Source organism: Malus domestica, chromosome 09, assembly GCF_042453785.1.
Source record: "Malus domestica chromosome 09, GDT2T_hap1".
In the NCBI taxonomy this organism is placed as follows: domain Eukaryota; kingdom Viridiplantae; phylum Streptophyta; class Magnoliopsida; order Rosales; family Rosaceae; genus Malus; species Malus domestica.
In genome coordinates this window covers 3,891,927-3,915,453 of record NC_091669.1, presented here as the reverse complement: position 1 = coordinate 3,915,453, position 23,527 = coordinate 3,891,927, and the positions used below count along the sequence as shown (strand labels likewise).

At 40.7% G+C, this 23,527-nt stretch overlaps 1 protein-coding gene and 1 long non-coding RNA gene across 2 annotated transcripts; one reads left to right on the top strand and one right to left on the bottom strand.

Annotated features, from left to right (window-relative positions):
- Nucleotides 1–1,647: 1,647 nt before the first annotated feature.
- LOC139188104 (uncharacterized) lies at nucleotides 1,648–2,127 on the bottom strand. Its single transcript, XM_070805168.1, has one exon. The coding sequence runs from the start codon at nucleotides 2,125–2,127 to the stop codon at nucleotides 1,648–1,650; it is 480 nt and encodes a 159-aa protein (XP_070661269.1).
- A 7,719-nt stretch (nucleotides 2,128–9,846) lies between these two features.
- Nucleotides 9,847–11,480, top strand: LOC114826912 (uncharacterized). Its single transcript, XR_003775938.2, has 2 exons — nucleotides 9,847–10,145; nucleotides 10,622–11,480. It is a non-coding gene; the product is annotated as an uncharacterized lncRNA (long non-coding RNA).
- The last annotated feature ends 12,047 nt before the right edge of the window (nucleotides 11,481–23,527 follow it).

Genomic DNA, 23,527 nt, shown 5'->3' with positions numbered 1-23,527 from the left:
CTGCTTGCGGATAGCTATTTGCACAGTCACCATACTGCAAAGGATGCTGCATGCGGGTCGTTGTTCGCACAGTCACCGCACTTCTTTTTGCTTCTCTGTGTTCTTTTACATATGTATATATATATACACACATCCCGACATACATATATATCGAGCCATCACTGCATAACCATTGCACAGCCACAGTATATGCTTGTTATCTTGCATCCCAACTGGCTTGTCCTGTAATCCTACGCTACTGTTGATTGCACGCACTGCTTCCTCGCCGCACTGCGTTCTCCGTGTTTGTGTTTTTTATGATGATGTGACTGTACTTGAAGTTTTGAAGTTTCAAGTTGCCTACGTACTCTTCCAAAGAAGAGATCAAGTCATAACGTAGTTCAAATGAGCGATGATTTTTTTTATTTATTTATTTATAATTTTTTAATGGTGATTTTGATGATGATTTTGCCGTACACAGTTTATGCTCTTGTGGGCCAGGAGCTTTATGACGTGTGCAGTTTAGGCTCATGCAGGCTAGGAGCCTGGGTCGTCGCCTTTTAGGGGTAGTAACGCTTCAAGAATCTACCATTGATGGGGCCGATCTTCAAGCCGTCTTCTGCCATGATTAAGTAGGCGTCATTCGTGTAGACCTCTTATATTACGTATGGTCCATCCCACTTTGATGTGAACTTGCTTTTTGTCTTGTGAGTTGTGATGATAGGCCTTCGTAATGCAAGGACGAGATCTCCAGTTTGGAAAGACCTTGGGCGGACCTTCTTGTTGAATGCCTTGGATAGTCGTGCTTGGTAGCATTCCAAGTGTTGTTAAGCTTCGAGCCTTCTTTCGTCGAGTGCTTCCAACTCTTGAAGGCGCAACTTTACATTCTCTTCATCAGTCAAGCCTTCTTGTATAGCCATCATCAGTGAGGGGATTTGACTTTCTAGCGGTAGAACAGTTTCCACGCCATATACGAGAGAATAAGGGGTAGCTTGGGTAGGAGTCCTTTGCGTCGTCCTATATGCCCAAAGTGCTTCGCTTATTCTTTCGTGTCAGTCTCTCTTTGTTCGGCCGATCACCTTCTTTAAGAGGTTGCACAATGTTTTGTTGAATGCTTCTGCGAGACCGTTGGCCGGAGCATGATACATAGAAGACTTGTGCTGCTTGAACTTGTATTTCTCACAGAGCTCGTTTACAAGTCGATTGGAGAACTGTTTTCCATTGTCAGTGATAATGTAGCGAGGCATACCATATATGTGGATGATATGTTCTTTGATGAAATGGACAACAGTTTCCTTTTTTACTTCCCTTAGCGGCTTCAGCCCACTTGGAGAAGTAATCTGTTGCAGCTAGGATGTAAGCTTCTCATGCAGATGACTTTGGAGTAATTGGTCCCACGACGTCCAATCCCCATGCATCGAATGGCCATGAAGCAGCTGTAGTGTGTAATGGTTCAGGTGGTTGATGTATGAAGTTGGCGTGGAATTGGCAGGCTTGGCACTTTTTGGCATGTTCCAGGCAATCTTTCACCATACTTGGCCAGTAGTAACCCATTCTTTTGAGCTGGAAATGTAGCTTTGGTCCAGATTGATGCACCCCGCACACGCCTGAGTGTGCTTCTTCCATGGCTTGATTGGCTTCTTCCTCACCTAGGCATCTCAGAAGTACTCATTCGAAAGAGCGCCGGTAGAATGTTTCTTTGTAGTAGAGGAAGCGAGGTGCTCGTCGACGTATTTTAGAGCAGTGTCTAGAATCATTTGGAAGTTTTCCATACTCTAAGTAGTCAATCAATGGTTGTCTCCATTCTTCAACATCGACTGGAAGTACCGAGATGACATTTGTATCATCTAGTAACATTTCGGTGGCGAGGGGGATGACCCATCTTTGGCAAACTGGCACGTCTGCAGCTTCGTCTTCTCCTAGTGTCATACTCGAGGCTAGGTTAGCGAGAGCGTCTGCCATTTGATTTTCTTTTCTCGGCACATGTTCTAGTGTTACGGCCTCGAACTTTTGTAGCAGCTGAGTTGCCAGTCGGAAGTACGGAACGAGATCATCTTTCCTCACCTCATATTCAGTCAAGAGTTGACTAATTATGAGCTTGGAGTCGCTATATACCTTAAGGGTTGTGATTTCCATATTGATCGCCATTTGGAGCCCGATGATTAGTGCTTGGTACTCAGCAACGTTGTTGGAGCATAATTCGCTTAGTTGGAATGAATAAGGTAGTATTTGCCTTTGTGGCGACATGAATACTACTCTTGCCCCCGCTCCGTCTGCTCGTGCGGATCCGTCGAAGAACATCGTCCATCTTGGGAATATGTCAATGTAGAATACCTCCTCGTCAGGCAAGTCGTTTGAGATTTTCCAATCGACTGGGATTGGATGATCGACAAGGAAGTCTGCTAATGCTTGTCCCTTGACGACTTTAGCTGGGACGTAAATGATCTTGTATTGATTGAGAATCAACGCCCATTTAGCTAGTCGCCCTGTCAAAACTGGCTTGGACATGACGTATTTAACTGGGTCGGCTTTAGCAACCAAGTGGATGGTGTAAGCATGCATGTAATGTCTGAGCTTCTAGATGGCAAACACCAAGGCAAGACACATTTTTTCTATTGGGGAGTAGTTCAACTCAGCGCCGGTGAGTGTTCGACTCAGGTAGTAAAGCGCTCATTCTTTCTGGAAATCGTTTTCCTGTGCCAAGAGTGCTCCCACTGAACTTTCCTGAGCGACGATGTACAATATGAATGGTTTCCCGGGCACAGGCGCCCCCAGAACAGGTGGACTTGATAAATATTTTTTTATGCTTTCAAAAGCATTGTGGCACGCTTCGTCCCATACGAACGGAACATCCTTTTTCATGAGTCGACTAAACGGTTGTCAACGCCCTGCAAGGTTGGAGATGAAGCGTCTGATGAAGGCTAGTCGTCATTGTAGACTTTTCAGCTCGTGCAGGTTTCTTGGCTCAGGCATGTTTTGAATGGCCTTGATCTTTGATTGGTCCACTTCAATGCCACGGTGCTTGACAATGAAGCCGAGAAACTTTCCAGAGGTGACGCCAAACGCACACTTTAACGGGTTCATCTTGAGGTTGTATTTTCACAGCCTTTCGAACACTACTCGCAAATCCTTCAAGTGATCTGATCTTTTCTTTGTTTTGACCACCACGTCGTCCACATAACATTCTACGTTTTTTAGTAGCATGTCATTGAAGATTTTCTGCATTGCTCGCTGATATGTGGCTCCAACGTTCTTTAGACCAAAGGGCATCACCTTGTAGCAGTAGATACCTTTTGGAGTGCGGAATGCTGTTAGTTCCTCATCTTCGAGAGCCATACGAATTTGATTGTATCCAGAAGAGCCGTCCATAAATGACAGTGCCTCGTGGCCAGTGGTTGCGTCCACCATGATTTCGATGATCGGCAAGGGAAAGTCATCTTTCGGGCAAACGTCATTGAGGTCCCGGAAGTCTACACAAACGCGTATTTGTCCAGATTTCTTAAGGACGATGACGATGTTGGAGATCCACTTGGGGTATTGCACATCTCGAATGAAGCCTGCTTCGATTAGCTTGTCAATCTCTACCTCGATTTTTGGAATGAGCTCGGATCGATAGCGCCTTTGAGTTTGCTTTATCGGTCACGTTCCAGGCTTAACTACAAGATGATGTACAGCGATGACAGGGTCAAGGCCAGGCATTCCTTGTAAGTCCAAGCAAAGACGTCTTTATACTCTGATAACAGTTGGTAATACTCATCTACCTCGTCTGCACTTAGCAGCGCACTCGCGAAGATAGGTTTCTGCTCCTCTTTTGTGCCTAAGTTGAGCTCCTTGAGATCATCAACCGTGGATTGCCCCCATCCTCAAGTTGCGGTGGCGCAGCAGTGACATCTTCTTCGGGGATCTCATCTTCTTTGCTTTCTTGGATGGTGATGTGGAAGACATCTTGGAATTCCTCTTCGGTGTCGTCCTCTTGGGCTGGTTGGCATGAAGATTGTCCAGTGTGGATGATGGTGCGCCTTCTTACTTTCAGTGGTCCATTTGTGTCCACTTCCAAGATTGCTTGGCGCTTCATCCTTGAAGGAATTGAGCTTCGAATATCACGTTTTTCTGCTATCATGTCGAGCTTTTCTTCCTTTGACGTTGTCTCCCTATTTCTAGAAAACTTCTTGTTGTCTTCAAGTCTTTCCAAAGCTGACTGACGAGGAAGAGAGCTAGTCGTGTTGCTTTGCTTCTTAGGTTTTAACAACCTTTCAAAAACAGAGCTTTGGGATGCTGGCATGTTAAGTCTCTTGAAGACGGAGGTTCGGTTTTGACCACCAATACGATTAAGTGCTGACATTCTGGGTCTTGAACGATTCATCCTATCGAAGACTAACGTCCAAGGGGTGGATTTAGGCTCATCATGATCTTGTTCAATACTCACGTTAATGTGTTGAGTGCTAGCATTTTTCGCTTTGCTTGAAATCTTCACGGGTGCATTTGGTGTGAAGCCAAGTCCAGCTTTGTTGTTATCAACTCCGTAACCGTGCTTCTTCAACTTCTTTTGAATCTCGGTGAGGTCACGTTCTTTATTGTTAACGGTGTTTGAAACCTTCTTTCCATGATTCGAAGAAGAAGCGAAGTCGTAGCCAGCTTTCGACATGAGTTTATAGGCGTTTGGATCAAAACCTTCTTCCGTCCTCTGGGTTGGGAGAAAGCTTGGTTCCACCCCCTTTGGTAGAGCTTTTATGAAGACTTGTGGTAGTCTTGCAACCTTAGTGCCGCCTAGCTGTGTCAGAGGCAAAACTGCGTTCGTCTTGAGCAACTTTACATTATCCATATGCCGCTGTGTATCGGCTTTGTTTGATCTAGTTTCGAACGGAGATTGACCATTCTTTCTCCTCGACATCGGGATGTACGAAAAACAGGTGTGTTTGGTCCATTTGAGGGCGTCCTACTCCCTTTTGTTGTTGCACGTTTAGCCAGCTCATTATCGTTCTTGCTTGAAGACGGCATAACTTCTTCTTCTTGCTTCTTGGGCATGGCTTGTTGCTCCTGCTTTTTAGGTGTTGCTTTGCCCGTGGATTTGATCTCTTTTGGGAGAGCTTCGGGCACCATGTCTTCATCCATGTAGAACTTGGCGTCTGCGAAATGTGATTCGGCTTTAGTGAATGGTTTGGTGTCGCCATAGATCACTTTCACTCATTCTCGGTAAAATTTTAAGCATTGGTGAAGGGTGGACGGTACTACTCCATTCGCATGGATCCAAGGCCTTCCTAAGAGTAAGCCGTAGGAAGTTCTTGCATCAATCACGTGGAATATCGTGCTCGACTTGAGTTCACCAATAGTCATCTCCACTCGGATCATGCCCATCGCTCTTTGTCCTCATTGGATTAGTAGACGACTTAGGGACAGTTCATCCGTCTTGATGCCGATTGTAGTCATTGTTGACTTTGGCATGATGTTTATGGCTGATCCACCATCCACAAGCATGCGGTTGACTTTGTGCCCCTTTACATACCCAGAAACGAAAAGATGATGGTTGTGAGGCTTGGATCCTAGCAGCAAGTCTTCATTGGTGAAATGGATTGCGTCCTCGATGGCACAACATGTGGCACATTCATGTGGCCGAAGCTTCAAGCCTTCGTTCTTGCTTTCTTGCACTTCGTGTTCATTGGGACTTTCCAAGACCGCTGCTAATGCTATTCGCATCTTCTTTGGTAATCGTAGCGCTTCCCCAATGCTAAAGTGTGTTGGCAGACCTTCTTCGAGCGTGAGAGTTTTTTCTCCCTCAGTGGTGATATCTTTGCCTTTTAAAGGTTCTTCCATTTCTACTTCGACCATATGGCATGCAGCAATAGTGCACTGTTGGAAGAAGTCATTCGGGAAGTACTCGTGCAAGGAGACAGGAATGCGTGGCTCTTGCTCCATAGGTTCCCCAGCATACGTTGGCTTATCGACTTTTACGTTTCTTTTAGGCTTCCTACTGTTGCGGCGACGGTGTTTTCTCACTTGTTCCACCTTTGGTCTTGTGGCTTGTGGTTTTGGTTTCCTTGTTTTTTTGTAGGTCACCAATGTCCATCCTTCATCATCATCAGTATATGTATCTTGTTCGTTTGCCCCCGACGATGGTTGTGTAGAAGGCGCCGTGTAGCTTGCATATTGATAGGAATGGTCGGGTGTCGCTTGGAGAGGCACGGGATCGAAGGATCCGAACGCCACTGTAGTAGTATGTGTTGCAGCTGTGTCTTCAAGGTCTAGCTCGATTCTCCCTTGTTGCGCTAGCTTCATAATGAGTTCTTTGAGGACGAAGCACTTGCCCACATGATGGCTTACGATACGATGGTACTTGCAGTACCTAGGATCATTCGTTCGATTCATTTCTTCAGGGCGTTTGCACTCTGGTAACTCAATTACCTTCTTTTCCAGCAAGTCATCTAGCTTTGCATCCACGTCTGAGTCAGGAAAAGGGTACGTCTTTTGCTCCAACTCTCTCAAGGTGTTTTTATACTTGTCTTGGGTGCGAGGAGGCTCACTTCTCTTTGTCTCCTTTACCTTGGTCTTGGAGGAAATCTTGATAGGCGCATATGTGGTCTTGATAGGCGCGGATGAGGTTTTGATGAGGGTAGTGTTGACAGTAAAAGTTTCCTTGGCAGGCTTTTTTCCGGTCTTGTCCACACTCGGGGCGAACACCTTATCCTTCTTGAAGTGGGTGATCGGCTCATTCTTTCCGTGATTGGCGATACTCAGCTCCATGTCGTGGGAACGAGTTGCCAGCTCCTCAAACGTTCTTGGTTTTATGCCTTGGAGAATGTAATGTAACCCCCAGTGCATGCCTTGAACACACATCTCAATGGCAGAGGTTTCAGAAAGCCGATCTTTGCAATCCAGACTTAATGAACGCCATCTATTGATGTAGTCGACGACAGGTTCCTCCTTCCACTGTTTCGTACTGGTCATCTCCAGCATGCTTACGATGCGGCGCGTGCTGTAGAAGCGGTTGAGGAACTCCCTTTCTAGCTGATCCTAACTATTGATAGACTCGGGCTCGAGGTCGGTGTACCAGTCAAAGGCGTTGCTTTTCAGCGAGCGCACAACCTGCTTGACGAGGTAGTCTCCATCTGTTCCACCATTGCTGCAGGTTTCAATGAAGTGGGCGACATGTTGCTTCGGGTTCCCCTTTCCATCGAACTGCATGAACTTTGGTGGCTGATAACCCCTCGGCATCTTCAAAGCGTCAATCTTCTTGGAGTAGGGCTTTGAGTATAGTACGGAATCATGTGAGCTTCCTTCATACTGCGCCTTGATGTTGTTGGCGATCATCTCCTGCAGCTGCTGGATAGAGAGAGATCCCATGAGCGTCGCCGCTTGGTCTAGCTTCAGCTTCTCTTCGACGTTCTCCACTGGAGGCTCCTCATCCTCGTTGTTTTCCTTCTTTACTGGATCATCCCCTTGCCTGACTTTCTCATCGGGCTTTGCATCTAGTTGGTTAAAGAGTGCTGCGATTTGCAGGTCTTTGTCCTCCACAGTCCTTGTGAGTTTTGCGATTGCTTCATTCATCTGAGCCAGCTGCTCCTCAATTGAAGTTGCTCCAGTAACCATGACTTACATAGCTATGCCGCTGCTTGAGTCGGCATCGGAAAGTAAGGATTCAGAGTACTTCCTCTGGCTTTCCTTTCTTGGCGCCCTGAGCGAGGCCAGGGTGATCACCGGTTCGAACCTCGGGTGCTCTTGTGCCTTCGGCGGAGTTGATGCAGGGGGGAAAGAGGCGGCGGAAAGAGTTTTTGCCTTGCTTCGAGTTATGATGCCTGAAGTGATGCCCCCTGTCGTGATGACGCTCTTGTTTCTTGCATCGGCAGCGAGAACAACTTGGGCCTTCTTTGACGCCATTTGTGCTTGTTGCAGATTCAAAGATAGAGATGAGAGGTAGAGACTGTCCCACTGGGCGTGCCAAATTTGTAAACACTAAAATTCCTGCGATAAACGAGACAAGAACACGTGTACAAAATAATATTTGTATTAATGATTTAGGGGTTACAATCTCTTCTACGAATTTGGCCTCTGATTCTATCTTTGAAACGTGTAGATGTAGTGTTGTTGATCCAGGGGCCGTCGAGGCTTGATCTTGGACGAACAGTTGATGGATGATGAACACCTTCTTCAAGGGCCGTCGGGGCTTGATCTTGAATGGGTGGAAGTTCTTCAAGGGGCGTTGGGGCTTGATCTTGAAGGAGGATTTCACGAAGAATGAAGAGGGCTTTCTTGATCCTTCGGGATTTGCTTGAGAGCTTCAAAGTTTCGAGGCTTCAAGGCTTTGGTGTGGTGTGAATTCTCTTCCAATTTGGGAGTAGAGAAAGTGTGTGTAAAAATCCTCCCTTGATTCTTTGATGGATGAGCCTATTTATAGGCTTTGGGAATGAATCACCACCATCCATTTGTTTTGGTGGATGTTGTAGGTGAAACTTGGTGGATGTTGTAGGTGAACTTGGGTGGATGTTGTAGGTGAACTTAGTGTATGATGGTTGTAATTTTAACACAATGGTCAACATTTATTTCACTAAAATTTCAATGTTTACAAATGTAATCTTAATGCAATGACTAACATTTATGCCACCGAAATTTCAATGTCTACAGTTGTACTCTGCATTCCAGCTTAATTATCATACTAAGGCATCCCCGTTCTGGTTCTGGGGTTCTTCGCTGCCGTTAAACCTCATCACCTCCTTCATTTTATCGCGGACATAAGGAACAGCGTCAATACACACTGTTCTTAGCGTTTGGTAGGACTTGGTCCCAATTATCACAAAATATACAGCCCAACATGCAAGAGTAAACCATCCGAAAGCTGGAACGAGGAGGAGCACAAGTAGAACCAACGCAAGAGTTCCACACAAGAGGCTGATGTTGTTCATCAATTCATATATATTTGTATTGTTGGAAGCTTGAAGAATCTCGGCAATCTCTAATGTCCCGGCGTAAGTGAGTAAATTAGCCATCAACATCACAACAGTGTTGTGGTCTGTGACAAATGGAGACGGTAAATTTCCGGTCGCATGCTTCACCTGGAGGAGGACTCCAAGGATGTTGAGGAGACGGAATATACGGTTGTGTGCTGCCAATAGAGATTTGTACCGACCACCCTCCTCGCTAGTGCTGCTGTATTATAAACAACATCAAGGATGTGAAAATTACATGGGAATAAGGGGCATTGTACTATTAACAAATAGAAAAATATTAGGCAGGCCATCTTTTTCATACCACAATACTAAATCATTTTATGTGAAGTAATTAGTAAAGTGGTCTAAAAAGATCGTCTCCCGTGCATACTCTAATGAATAACAGGAGTTCCTAATTTTCAATTTCTTCCATTGTAGTTAATGGCATGTGTCATCAACCGTTTGAATATCTGCCCACAACCCAAACTCATTTACTAGCTAATTAAGAACATGAGCTTATCCAAGACCCCGTTTCATACGCATATTGTATTTTCACTCCTTTTTATTCGTCATTTCTTTTATATATCTACATATTTCTCCTCTATTATATTGTACATAAATATTAAAACGAAATAATAATCAAACGGCCACTTTCACAAAAGCCTAACTAATCAAGCTAAAATGTCAAAACACCCACAATCCAAGATTTTAAGCTTGCATGTAATCCAATATCCTAGTGGTAGGGTATTGAGTTTCATGCGTACCGGGTTCGAAACTCCTCACGTAAATTATTGTAATAATATTGAATCCTCACTCTCTCCTAAATAATAATAAAATTTGAAAGAAAAGTGAGTTTAGGCTTATTTTACCTGAAATTTACTTGAACCAAAATTTATATGTATATATATTAGAATAAATTGTAAGCGTTGGATTCGTTGAGATTAAATTTCAACCGTTGGGTGAAAGACCTCACTCTCTCTTATCTCTCCGTCTGCACTCTCTCTCTCGTGCTCAGACCTCTCGAATCGTTTCTGCACTTTCTCCTCTCCTCCTCCGCTCTGTCAACAGACTCAACACCTCTCTAATCTCTCGAATCGTCCCTGCCTCTGCCGACAGACTCAACACGTTGGCCGTCGAGTCATCGACCATCACGCTTGTATGACTCCTCCATATTCCAGATCCAGACTTTCACGGTTTCACCTCCATCTCCCACCACGACCTCCAAATCGAAGCTTCTCTGATCTGAAGGTACCAAGATTCATGAAATTATTGTACCTTGATTTGGATTCTGAAATTGAGTATTAGGGTTTTAAACTTTCAATCTGGGGATTTAGAATTAAATTAGGATTTCTGTTTTGAAAATCCCCTAATTTCAATTACCGCTCGATTTCTTTGTATTTGGTTTCAATTTTTCTGCTTTTGAATTTTGATCGAGGCCTTTCTTCCTTATTTGTTATTAGTTAATGTTAGACTGCTATTTCTAGTTTACTAAAATTATTTTGGTAAATGGGATTTGCTTTCTTATTTGTTATTAGTTAATGTTAGATTTGCATCCCGTGTGAAGATTGCAGAAGGCCCTTTTTTGTTTGTATAAAAAGAGAGAATTGATCAGAAGGTGTGTGTTACAGAACATCTGGAAACCAAATTTATTTGATCCATAACTTGGGACCTGAAAATTGCCAAAAAAAAACGAAGCTTTACGATCAGCTTGTGACGAAATGCAGGGACGAGTAGATGCAACATTCTCCGTATGACTAGACTTTCACCCAACTGAGAGTCCGACGGCGTGCGCGGATGAAAGAGTTTCAGAGAAGAATGGATGCAAAAAAAAGTAAACAACTAAAAAGATGATAACTAATAAGCAAAAGGAAGGCCAAAGGAAGTGTACTAACCCAGCTGGGACCATAACTTCTGATGTTACTGCAAATTTGAATTTTTCTCTACTTTTGTGGCAAGGGGATTTGAGTTTTTTTTTAGTTTGTTTGTGGGGAGCGGCTCTATTTATATAGCATTCATGCACGGGGTCGGCTCTACATAGTGTCCGTGTATCCCTGAGCCGTGAGCAGATGGGACGGGGGGAAGCCTGAACCGTGGAGCGGACACTGGGGGTGGGGTGGAAGCCTGAGCCCTGGAGCAGACAGGACTGGGGGGAGAGGAGCCTTGTATGCTTAAGCCGTGAGCAGGCAAAAAGGGGGAGGAAGGGTGGGGTGGGGTTGTGTTTATATACTGTGTGAGGTTCGAGCAAGAAGAGGATAAATTTTTCGATGCGCCGGGAACTCCAACTCAAGAAGAGGGTATGAGTATGACGCACGTAGAGATGGCAGTTGGCACTAAGTAGGGCCCACTCGTTGTATTTTAATTTAGTTTACGGTCCTTGCTTGTCAATTGGTTTTTCAATATGAATCTAAATTGCGGAGATTCTAAGATTCCCACAAAGTGGATTTTTGAAGAAGATTCTCATCCTTTGTCGACATCCCTCTACTCTGGTTTAATTTTAGCAAAAATGTTATTCTTATATTATATATTTGTACCATCATTCGCATTATTTCTTTAATAAAAATAAGACTTATATGTGTTGTTCGACGTTACTTCTATTAGAAGGATAGTAAAAATAATGGTACAAATGTTTGATAACTGATAATTATAGTATTACTCCTTATTTTAGTTTACAAACAATAGCCCCTTTGGGAAAATTCCTAGCTGGTGTCCAAACTCACTTTGCAACTTTCTTTGCAGTAAATACGGACGAATGACAAATGATTAATATATTTAGAGTTCATATATTTAATGAGAAAGGTAGTTAATACTTGTACTAATAATGTGAACATAACAAATTTTCAAAACTATGAGTAGAGGACAATTCTATATGTATTGAGACGCTTTATGAAACATATACTATGGATTATGTGTATCTTAATATGACTTTATCTTAATGGCTCTAATATTATATTTAGGATGAATTGTCAATTTAGTTCTTGAATTATCATCTGAGTGAAAATTAGATTCCTAAACTTTTTTTTAAAAAAAAAAAAAACAGTTTTTGAATTATAAAAATCTACCAATTACATCCTTAATATTAGATTCGAAGCTATTATATTCAATTTTCTGTCAATTTAAGTCACGTTATTTGCATGTGATACGCATTAGAGGGTAGATTGTTAAATTTTTCATAAAGAAATTGTGTATGGAGTTAACTTTAGAGGGTAAATTAAACATTAGATTCGCAACCTATATGAAATGTTTATGGCTTATAGGCAAGAAAATGATAGTATTACTATTACACTCTAAAGTGTGTCAAGTGACATAAGTTGACGAAAAATTGATTAAAATAGCTTTAATTATAATAGTAGATATGAAATTGAAACTTTTTAATGAATTCATGGACTTACTTTACCGAAAAAAAATTTATAATTTAATTTTCATCTAGGTGATAGTTCAGAAACTAAATCAATACTTTAAAATATTCTTGTTCAACTGTGTTATAAAGTAGTCCATGCAATATGAGATCTTTGAATTTGTCAAAGGCATGAAAAAGTGCTACAACTGCACAGCACTTTCACAAGATCCTTTCATGAAAAAGAGTTACTTACGTGGTTTATTTTTTTATTTTTTGTAACTTACGTGGCTAAGGGAAACTTACGTGGTTTTTTTTGTCGACCACTTACGTGGATTTTTTTTGTCGACAACTTACGTGGATTTTTTTGTCGACAACTTACGTGGTTTATTTTAGTATATAACAAATAGACCCTTGCGGAAAGTTCCTAACTCGTTCGTCGTATGGCGAGCGTCAAACTGATGCAACGGACAACACTGCCCTTCCAGCCTTCGGCGCACGTTCCAAACAGTTACACATATTTTTAATATTTAAACTTATTTAACAGTTATAAATACAAATACACTATCATCTTGGAGTCGTGAACAAACATATTTCTAATATTTTTTTAGTCACTGTTACTCACTCACTGAGCCATAAAAGCAATTTATAGCTTGGAGAGATTTTACAATTTGACTGAAATACAGGATAGTACACTAATGTCATAATATGTCATTTGTTCAAAAAAAAAAATATATATATATATATATATACACACACATAATGTACCATCCGTGTCTTGACACCATGAAATTTTTTGCCATGGCTTGGGCTTTGCTGAATAAGATTTTGACTTTTCAATTGTTCTGCCATAAATGAACGGTGTTACCGATTTTATTGTTTATTTTTTTAGTACAATAATACATTTTACATTATGGAAATGAAGAGTTCGGTTAAGCCACATAATAGGTAACTTAATTTGGTATCGAATTCATCATCAACAAGATTTAAACTTAAAACTTCTTACTTACAAACATAGCTTCATAATCTAAGAAGTAAAAAACACCTGCCAACCCAATCCCCCGTGCCACCAAACAAACATGAAAAGGGAAGCCAAATGAAGCAAGCACTGACAAATGAATTGACAAAAGATGTTTATTTCATAAAACAAATATATTGGTATATCGTAATATGAGCTCAGTGGATGCGGACGTCCAAGATTAAAAACAAAATAAAAGCTTGATCCTATTTTGAAGGGTCGTATGACTCTTCCGGTCTCGATCATTTTGTTTTGTTTTTCTATTTTCAGTTATTTTTGTTCTTGTATAGAACTTAATCTGCAAGTTACTGGAAAACTTCTTAGAGCACAATCGGAAAAATACTATACAAAAAAAAAAAGGAAGCAATTTTTCAATTAATTCATTAAAAAATGTACAAAAACCAAATAAATGAGGCATATTTTAAAAGGTTTGAGTGCAGAGAGTGTGTACTTTGAATTGTTTGAGTAAACCGAAATTCCTTAATTGGTTACTTCTTAGTCTTTCTTTCTTGCTCCCTGCGCAAACCAAATTGGAAAAGAAAAAAAAAACAAATCTGAAATATAGAAGACTAAATTTTTTTTTACTTATGGGAATTTCCCAAATGGCATTATGTGGTGGGAGGCTTTTAAAATTGAATGTGAAAGCCTTCATCGATTTTGTTAATTTGCATCCTCAATTCAACATACTATAAGGACATTGAGCCTCAACTTCAAAAACATGAAAGTTCATCTTAAACCCCCAAAACACAGACTAATGAGTACCGATTAAATTACTTAAACAATCATTATAAACATAAAATAAGAGAAATATCAAGAAAAATTAAGTGTAACCCAATAGAATTACCGAGAAACTTTGCTGAGGATTAAGTTATTTTCCAAAGCCCAACTTTCAACCTAGCTCTTCTGTCTGCAGAAAAGAAATCCACACAAGCTGTCAATTTCAACCTTCAAAAATTTCAGCAATGATTTCGTTGAATCGGTTTTTGGATGAAGCAATATACCAAGACCTTTGAATACTTAAAATAAAAAATAAAAAAGAAGAAGCCAAAACTAAGGAAGAATAAATCATATGGAACTGTGGAAGACTACTTTCAGTTCCAAATCCCCCCTTGCGTGTGGAACGGATTCATCACGTCAAAGTAGGGTTAACTGCTCTTTGTATTTATTTATTATTATTTTTTTTTTACTTTTTAATTTGATAACTGCTCTTTTTTTTCTTTTTGACAAAATTACCCATGTTGTGTTTGTTGTGTTATTTTGGGTTAGTTTTGGATTTTTTTTGTTTTAGGGGTGTTTTTGTCCAGAAATTTTTGGTGAAACCTTGAGACACCAAAGTTGACTGCTGACTTTCTAATATTAGAGATTAAGTACAACATGAAATTAATAATAAAACTCAAATTTATCAATAAACTCATTAAACTCTATCATCGCTTTTTGTTTATCCTACCATCCCTTTTATTGTTTTTCTTTGCCAGTGTTTGTCTGCACCCCCAAAACACCATTTGGCATCAATGTAACTATTTCCTACAGTGCCACCTATCACTTCATTTACAAGTAATAGGTCTTTTAGTGCAAACTTGTGGAATTGCAAGGACCTTAACACATTAACACACCATATTTTTAATCAATTTAAACCTGACATGTAGTGAGATCAGGCCCCTACTACAAATTATATTCTTCTAGCAAAAGAATGAAAAATTTACAAAAATTCTAGCTGAGAGCTTGTATACTTTCAACGTGTTACTTCTATTGATGAAATTTTATATTTTTCGAGTAAATATATGAAAACTCCATCCTTACTGTGATTAAATAATTCAAGCTTAGAGCTTATGTTTTGATAGATATGTTGAATTCCCTTTCTTTTTTGTTTATTTGCTAACATGTTTTAAGTTTAGAACTCACGGTGGAAAAATTGGTAATGTGAAAAAGAAAACTAGCTACAACAACCTTTATGTAATTCTCAAATCAAGACCAGCAAGTTTAACTACTTACAGTTGGAAAAATTGATAATTGGTTTCTTTAATTGCAGGGTCTTTTTGGTTTTCTAAATCTTAGTGTTTTCCATGTTATCAAATATCTATGCCTCGTATTTGGAAAATTCCAAGGAGAAACTTCTTACTAAAGTTCTTAGATTATAAACTTCCTTGCTTGTTGATAAATTTAAGGGGATGAATTGTTTGAATTGTTGCTTATGGACATCAGTAGAAAGAAAAAAGGCAAATGGTTGGGTTTGGTAGCAGAAAGAAAAAAAAAAAAAAAAGTAGCCATGGAAATGCTAGTGGGAATAGGGCTGGAAAAAAAATCCCAAAAATCCCGAAATTTTCGGTATGTAATCCCGAACCATACCGATATTTTCGGTATGGGATTCGGTTTTGCATCTCAAATTTTTCGGTATTCCCATACCGAAAAAATAAATATTATATATATATTTTTTTAGTTATAAGAAAATTATTTTAACCGTTCATTGTTTTGGGTTTAATTTATGCCGTTGATATGTTTTTTAAGTCAGAATCCCATTTCACAGTTCACTTTCGTTCCATTGTTTCTATCGAACAGCCGAGACCTAATCTAATCTCGTCTGATCTCTGATCTCTCCCTCACCGGTCCGAGACCTCATCAACTCATCTCATCTTTCTCTCTCTCTGTACGCACATCACCGAGCCCTCACCACACCTGACTCTCCAGCCTTCCTCCTTCACCACACAGCCACCTCCACTCCAACCTTCCTCCTTCTTCCTCGGCCTTTCCTTCCACAACCCACGGTCCACCTCAGGCATCCTCTTCCTTCTTCTCCTTCTTCCTCCACCTCAGGTAAAAAAGTTCGTAACTTCGTGTTTCTTACTCGTAAATTTAAAGACTGTTTGGATGTATATATCATTCTGTTTGAATTAATGTTTGGGATTTAAGATTGTTTGGTTGAACTTTGAACTCGTGGGTAATCGGGATTTTGGCTGGATGAAGATCAATGATATTAGTATTGTAATAATTGGTGATTTCTTGTGAATGCGTCTCGTGAATGTGCCTTTGCTGTCTGAAATCATTAATTGTGAAGGGCATGCTAGGATTTTGTCACCTCAACATTTTTATTCTTTTGTTCTTCTCTAATAGGTCGAGGACGAGGTTGTCCACCCCGGAGGATCTAGTTTTAGATGTCGGTAGAAGTTCAAATTATTTCGGGATTCCCGATTTGTCCCGAAATCCTGAAACTATTTCGGGATTCCCAAAAATTGGGATTCCCGAAAATTTGGTTTGGGATCGGTATTGAAATTGGGATTCCCGAAAATTTCGGTTTGGGAATCGGGACAAGGGTTTCGGTATGGGATCCCATACCGAACCACCCCTAAGTGGGAAGAGGGGGGCAAGGCCGCCTTTTAAAAAAAAAATTCAATTACAGGTATTATTTTATAAAGGGAATGGGTATAAAGATAGCTTAACATTTTGAATTGGGTTTGACATAGTAGCTTAGGTAATAAATTTAAATTTAAAGAGAGATTAATTCTTTAATAAAAAACAATATGGATGAAAAAAGTAAATTAAGTGTAAAAAGAAGTGACATTGGTTCAAATAAATTTTTTTAACAAATGTAAGTACGTGGACGTGGCCCAGTTTTTCTTAGGAACCCCGTCTCGAGTTGGCCTCTGGGACCTTAACACGTATCATCGACTTTATTCTTTCTTTAATTAATATTTTTGCAATATTAATATTTTGTTGGTATTAAATTTCAGGTAATGCTAAGGAAATAAAATTTTGCATACTAAATTTGCAAACCAAGTAGGTGATTAGATTATTGATTAAGTATCGATTAATGTGTTTTTTTCTCTTATTGATGACATGTCATTTGGTTTGCAAATTTAGTTTAAGAATTTGGTTTTCCTAATTTTATCCTAAATCTCATGTCAAGAACTCGAAAAAAGATCATGTATGTTGAGTGCCTGCACTTCATATTAATTTTATAATAAAACTTTGACATGCTACGTAGAATAAAATTTTAAATTAAATTACAAACTAAATAATGTGTCACATATATGAATTAATCAATACTTAAGTAATAATCCAATCATCAACAACCACATAATTTAGTTTATAAATTTAATCTTCCTATCATTACCCTTTTCGTAAAATTATTATCAACCTAAACAACAAAATAAGTTTTAAAAGTTTAAACTCTTCAAATCCCATTATCCCGTCTCTTTCAACGCTATCTTCTCCTTGCCTATACAACAAAGTCAGCAGATAAATACTCATTTGGACAAATTTCACAAATTTTTACTTTTCACACAACTCTCTTAGAGTAAATATGTGTGGATAGAACTATCCACACACCTATTTTAACAAAGATGTGTGAGAGAAAAAAAAGGGACGTAAGAATAGCACTTTCAATTTTACTTTCGGAATAGCACTTTCCATTTTACTTTCGGATTTCTATGTGGAATTTGCCAACGAATTAGGTGATGTCCAAACTCTAACCGTGCAACTTTTCTTAGAGTAAACATGGATGAATGATTGAGAAAGGAAATTGAAAAGAATAAAAAGTTGCGCAAAGTATCATCGACAGGTTAACAAGGTTGTGTACCGTTATTCGTATGCTTTATGATCTGTTTGTGACGAAATGCACAGAAGAATGGATGCAAAAATCAACCTCAGGTATTGAAAATATCACAACTCCTCTATAAAACTTGAGCAGTTTATATTACGATTCTTCAGTTTAACAAATTCTTCTGTCAACTTGTTCTGATTAATCATACAAGTTCACTCAGAAAGTCAGAATACACGAAACTGAATCACAGATAACTCAGATTCGGCATAAACCTATAAAATTACAACTCCACTGCTTAGAAAACCCGAGGACAAATCCATGCATGCCAGCTCTAATCCAATGCACTTCTATATCTCTATGGAAATTACTGCTTTCCATACTTAATTTTGAGAAATAGGACAACTGTCAATCGGATATCTTTTGCGTTGTGGACGCCTTGTCCTCTTACCCCAACAGGTTTGATTTCTCTCCTCAGGTCCCTGCAGCTCCTTGTTAGAAAGTCAATGTAACTAGATAGGAATGTTTTATTTAATTGATTTGTAATTGATACTTTCTGTTATCATATTCCTAGTTTCTAGGTCTTCTTGTTGTACAAGGAAAGGTATTGTATATATTGAGCATTCTATCAATGAAAGGAATGATTCTGGCTAAATACAATTTTCACATGGTATACAGAGCAGGTTCCAAACCCTAGCTCTTTTCTCCGCCGAAACCACCAGAACCTTTTTTTTATTCGTTGTCCTCCTTCTCCATGGCTGACAGCGACAACACCATTATCAAGAAGGGCGACGGCGAGAGTTTTGCCGACCCTTATTTTCTTCATCCTTCAGATCATCCTGGTTTGATTTTAGTCTCCAAAAAATTGACTGGGGACAACTACAACACTTGGTGCCGAGCTATGGAGATTTCTTTAGGTGCCAAGAACAAAATTGGTTTTATTAACGACAAGGTGAACATGCCATCTGAAACAAAGCAACCCGATGCTTACGCCGCATGGCAGAGGTGCAATAATGCATGGATCATCAATTCCATTGAATCTGATATTTCAAATTCAATTCTTTACTTGAAGACAGCCTATGAAGTTTGGGAAGATCTTCGGGAAAGATTTTCTCAAAGCAATGCTCCACGAATTTTTCAGCTTCAAAGAGAGATTGCCTCTCTCACCCAAGGCCAACAATCTGTGGCTGTTTATTACACAAAATTGAAGGGTCTTTGGGATGAGTTAGCATCCTATAGTTCTTCAACAATCTTCACTTGTGGCGCACAACATGAAACCAATAGACTTATGCAGTTCCTCATGGGATTGAATGAGTCTTACAGTGCTATTCGTGGACAAATCCTATTGATGAATCCACTTCCTTCCTACCGACAAACGTATTCCTCGATCATCCAAGAAGAAAAACAACGGGAGTTAGGCACTGGATCCCGCAGTCTAACTGAACCAGCAGCCATGGCGGTTCGCCATCAGCAGCAATCTTCCAAGAAGCAGCACCAACAGTCGCAGACCAGCAGCAACAGTCGACCTCCTCTTCACTGCTCTTACTGCGACGCTAAGTATCATACCGTTGAGACTTGTTGGCAGAAGAATGGTTATCCACCGGATCATCCCTGTCACAATCCCAACATGACACGCAACTCCAAACAAAATGGTGGTGGCAGCGGCTTCTCTCGTGGAAGTTCTTCTGCTCATCACGTTGCTTCTACTCCCACCATCAAGGCTCTTCAAACTGTTGTGCCCAACCTGTCCGAGAAACAATAAGCAGACATCTTTTCTGCCTTGACTTCCAAGAATGACAAATCACAAGCTGCGAATGAAGCACCACAAGCCCATGCCGCTCTCACTTCTCCACCACCCTCAGGTTTGTCTCCGCTTGTTCCCGGTCGATGGATCATCGACAGCGGAGCAACGGATCACATCACTTGCTCGTCTAGTTTATTGACAAATTCCATTAACAATACCTCTTTGCCGCTTGTCTCACTGCCTAGCGGAGAGAAGGCTTCTATTACTTCGATTGGCAATATTCAATTAAGTGATTTACTACAATTGAAAGATGTTCTATGCGTGCCTTCTTTCCAAGTTGATTTATTATCTGTTTGAAAAATTACAGATGGGTTACATTGTTCAGTGACTTTTTTTCCCTCTTGGTGCATTTTACAGGACCTGATTTCGAAGGTGACGATTAGTGTTGGTAAGCGACGGGGCAATCTCTATTACCTTGTGGCGTTGGCTTCTACTTCTTCTCTGCAAAACCGACCCTCCTGTCACCTCATTACTGTTTCTGTTGACCTTTGGCACCGCCGTCTGGGGCATCCTTCTCTTGGGCGTCTACAATATTTAGCAAATCAAACCTTAAATTTCCCTTTTGATTCAAGTCATCGTTGTCATGTTTGTCCGTTGGCGAAACAAACTCGCCAACCTTTTAGTCGTAGCTCCATTTCAACTTCTAGTTTTTTTGAACTTTTGCATTGTGACATTTGGGGTCTTCATAAGACTGCCTCCCTTACTGGTGCTCATTATTTCTTAACTATCGTTGATGATTTTTCTCGTTTCACCTGGGTTTTTTTAATGCGACACAAACATGAAACACAACCTACCCTCAAAACCTTTTTTGCTTATATTGAAACTCAATTTCACACCAAAATCAAACAAATTAGAGTCAATAATGGGGGTGAATTTTATTCCATGCGGGATTTCTTCTCTGACAATGGGATCATTTATCAACACTCTTGTGTTTACACACCACAACAAAATGGTGTTGTAGAACGCAAGCATCGCCACATCCTAGAAACTGCTCGAGCTTTGCGTTTTCAGTCTCATTTACCAGTTAAGTTTTGGGGGGAGTGTATTCTCACCGCCACTTATCTCATAAACCGTCTCCCTACACCATTACTTTCCAGAAAATCACCATTTGAGATACTATACAACAAACCACCTTCTTATTCCCATATGCGTGTTTTCGGTTGTCTTGCCTACGCCACGTCTGTCCATCATTCCTCCAAGTTCTCTCCGAGGGCTCATCGATGTGTTTTTCTTGGTTATCCCCCAGGTCAAAAGGCTTATAAGCTTTATGATCTTGAGACACATAAAATTTTCACCAATCGGGATGTTATTTTTCTTGAAGACACATTTCCTTTTGATCCATCCACCACCACTGCACCCTCCCCTCCCTTATCCGATTTACCTCATTCCACACCTTTACCCATCCCACTTGATCCCATCACCCTTGACCATTCCACCACTACTCCACTAGATATTGTCCCCCACACTTCCACACCGCTTGACCCACCGCTTGACCCATCCCCACCGCCCGACTCATCCTCACATCCTCCCACCTTTCACCCCCTCACGGACCCCCCACGGACCCCACCCCTGACCTTCCTCTTTCTACTCAACCCACCCGTTTTTCCACACGCCACAAGGAGCCCAATGTTCGTCTCCGTGACTACGTTTACTCGCAGGTGATGCTGCCCCCACTCCAATCTTCGTCGCCTTCGTCATCCGGTTCCACCAAAGGTACTCGTTATCCCATTTGTAATTCTATTTCCTATCACAGATATTCACCATTGCATCTTTCTTCTGTTGCTCACATTAGTCGAAGTGTAGAACCTTCTTCTTTTGCAGAGGCTCTTCAAGACTCTCTTTGGCGCGCAACTATGGATTCAGAACTTGAGGCACTTTCTTCCAACAATACATGGACTCTTACTCCACTTCCTCCCGGCAAGCGTCCCATTGATTGTCGGTGGGTCTACAAAATCAAGCATAATGCTGATGGTTCTATCGAGCGTTACAAAGCTCGTTTAGTGGCCAAAGGATTCACTCAAGCCGAGGGGATTGATTATCATGACACTTTCTCTCCCACCGCCAAAATGATCACAGTTCGCTGTCTACTTGCTTTTGCCGCTGGCCAAGGGTGGTCTCTTCAACAATTTGATGTTCATAATGCCTTTCTTCATGGCGACCTTCAGGAAGAAATTTACATGTCCCCTCCTCCTGGTCTTCGGCGTCAGGGGGAGAACCTTGTATGCCGCCTCAACAAGTCCTTATATGGTCTCAAGCAAGCCTCTCGACAGTGGTTTGCAAAATTCACAAAAGCTATCTTTGCCGCTGGTTTTACTCAGTCCAAAGCAGATTATTCTCTCTTCACCCAAAAGAACAGTACATCCTTCACAGCTTTGTTGATTTACGTTGATGATATTATTATTACGGGCAACAATTTAGATACCATTAATGCTCTCAAACGGTTTCTTCATACTCGCTTTCGTATTAAGGATCTTGGCAATCTGAAATATTTTCTGGGTATTGAAGTTTCTCGTTCAAAAAGAGGACTATGTATTTCACAAAGAAAGTATGCCCTTGAAATAATCAAGGATTGCGGCCTTTTGGGTGCAAAACCAGTAGGATTTCCAATGGAGGAAAACAAACTTTCAAATAAAGGTGAATTACTCAAAGACCCATCTTTGTATCGAAGATTGGTTGGACGGTTGATTTATCTTACCGTTACTAGACCAGACATCACATACTCCGTGCATGTACTCAGCCGTTTTATGCATCAACCGCGTCAACCACATATGGATGCAGCACTTCGAATTGTGCGGTATTTGAAGTTTGCACCAAGTCAGGGCTTATATTTTCAGTCAGATAATAAGTTAACTTTGAGGGCCTTTTGTGATTCGGATTGGGCTGGTTGTCCGATAACTCGACGTTCTACGACTGGGTATTGTATATTCTTGGGGAATTCGTTGATTTCGTGGAGGACTAAGAGGCAGAAAACGGTCTCACTTTCTAGTGCTGAAGCCGAGTATAGGGCTATGGCTGGAACATGTTGCGAGCTCATTTGGTTACGGTATTTGTTAGCAGATTTGCATGTACCCATTTCAGGACCTGCCATTATGTCTTGTGATAACCAGGCAGCATTGCATATTGCTGCTAATCCTGTCTTTCATGAGAGAACACGCCACATAGAGATGGATTGCCATTTCGTTCGGGACAAGATTTTAGACGGCTCTATAACTACTCGATATGTCAGTTCTTCTCAACAATTGGCAGACATCTTTACAAAGGCCTTAGGCAAAGAAAACTTTTCATCCATGTTGCGCAAGTTGGGAGTTCTTGACATCCACTCTCCAACTTGAGGGGGAGTGTTAGAAAGTCAATGTAACTAGATAGGAATGTTTTATTTAATTGATTTGTAATTGATACTTTCTGTTATCATATTCCTAGTTTCTAGGTCTTCTTGTTGTACAAGGAAAGGTATTGTATATATTGAGCATTCTATCAATGAAAGGAATGATTCTGGCTAAATACAATTTTCACACTCCTCGCATTTCGGTTGCTCAATCTGGGGCTGGCTAACTTCAGCCACAGTAGTTGACGGAGCAGAAGTCCCCATACGCTCCCTCCCCCTTCCTTTATCACCCTTACCGGAATTTCTTTGTGACAAACTTGACTGCCAACTCCCACCAGATTCCCTAATCAACCCTTGAATTATTTGAAGATCATCAGTCACCTCATTTCTTGACAAAGAAACAAGACCGGGAAATACATCTCTCTGAAGTCCTTCCGCTGCCTCCCTCTCCTTGATTGACCTCTTCGTGGCTGTTTTGACAACGTCACTTCTTCTATTAGGTTGTGTGAATTTGGAGGCACATAGCAGGGCCGCTCTTCCTTGGTTTCCACTTTCCACCAAGTTTAATGTCATGTGCTCAAAGTAATCCGTCACATCAGGAAAGGACTCTTCACT

Excerpts from the sequence above, each read along its gene's own strand:
- LOC139188104 (XM_070805168.1), bottom strand. The coding sequence starts at position 2,127 with ATGGCGATCAATATGGAAATCACAACCCTTAAGGTATATAGCGACTCC.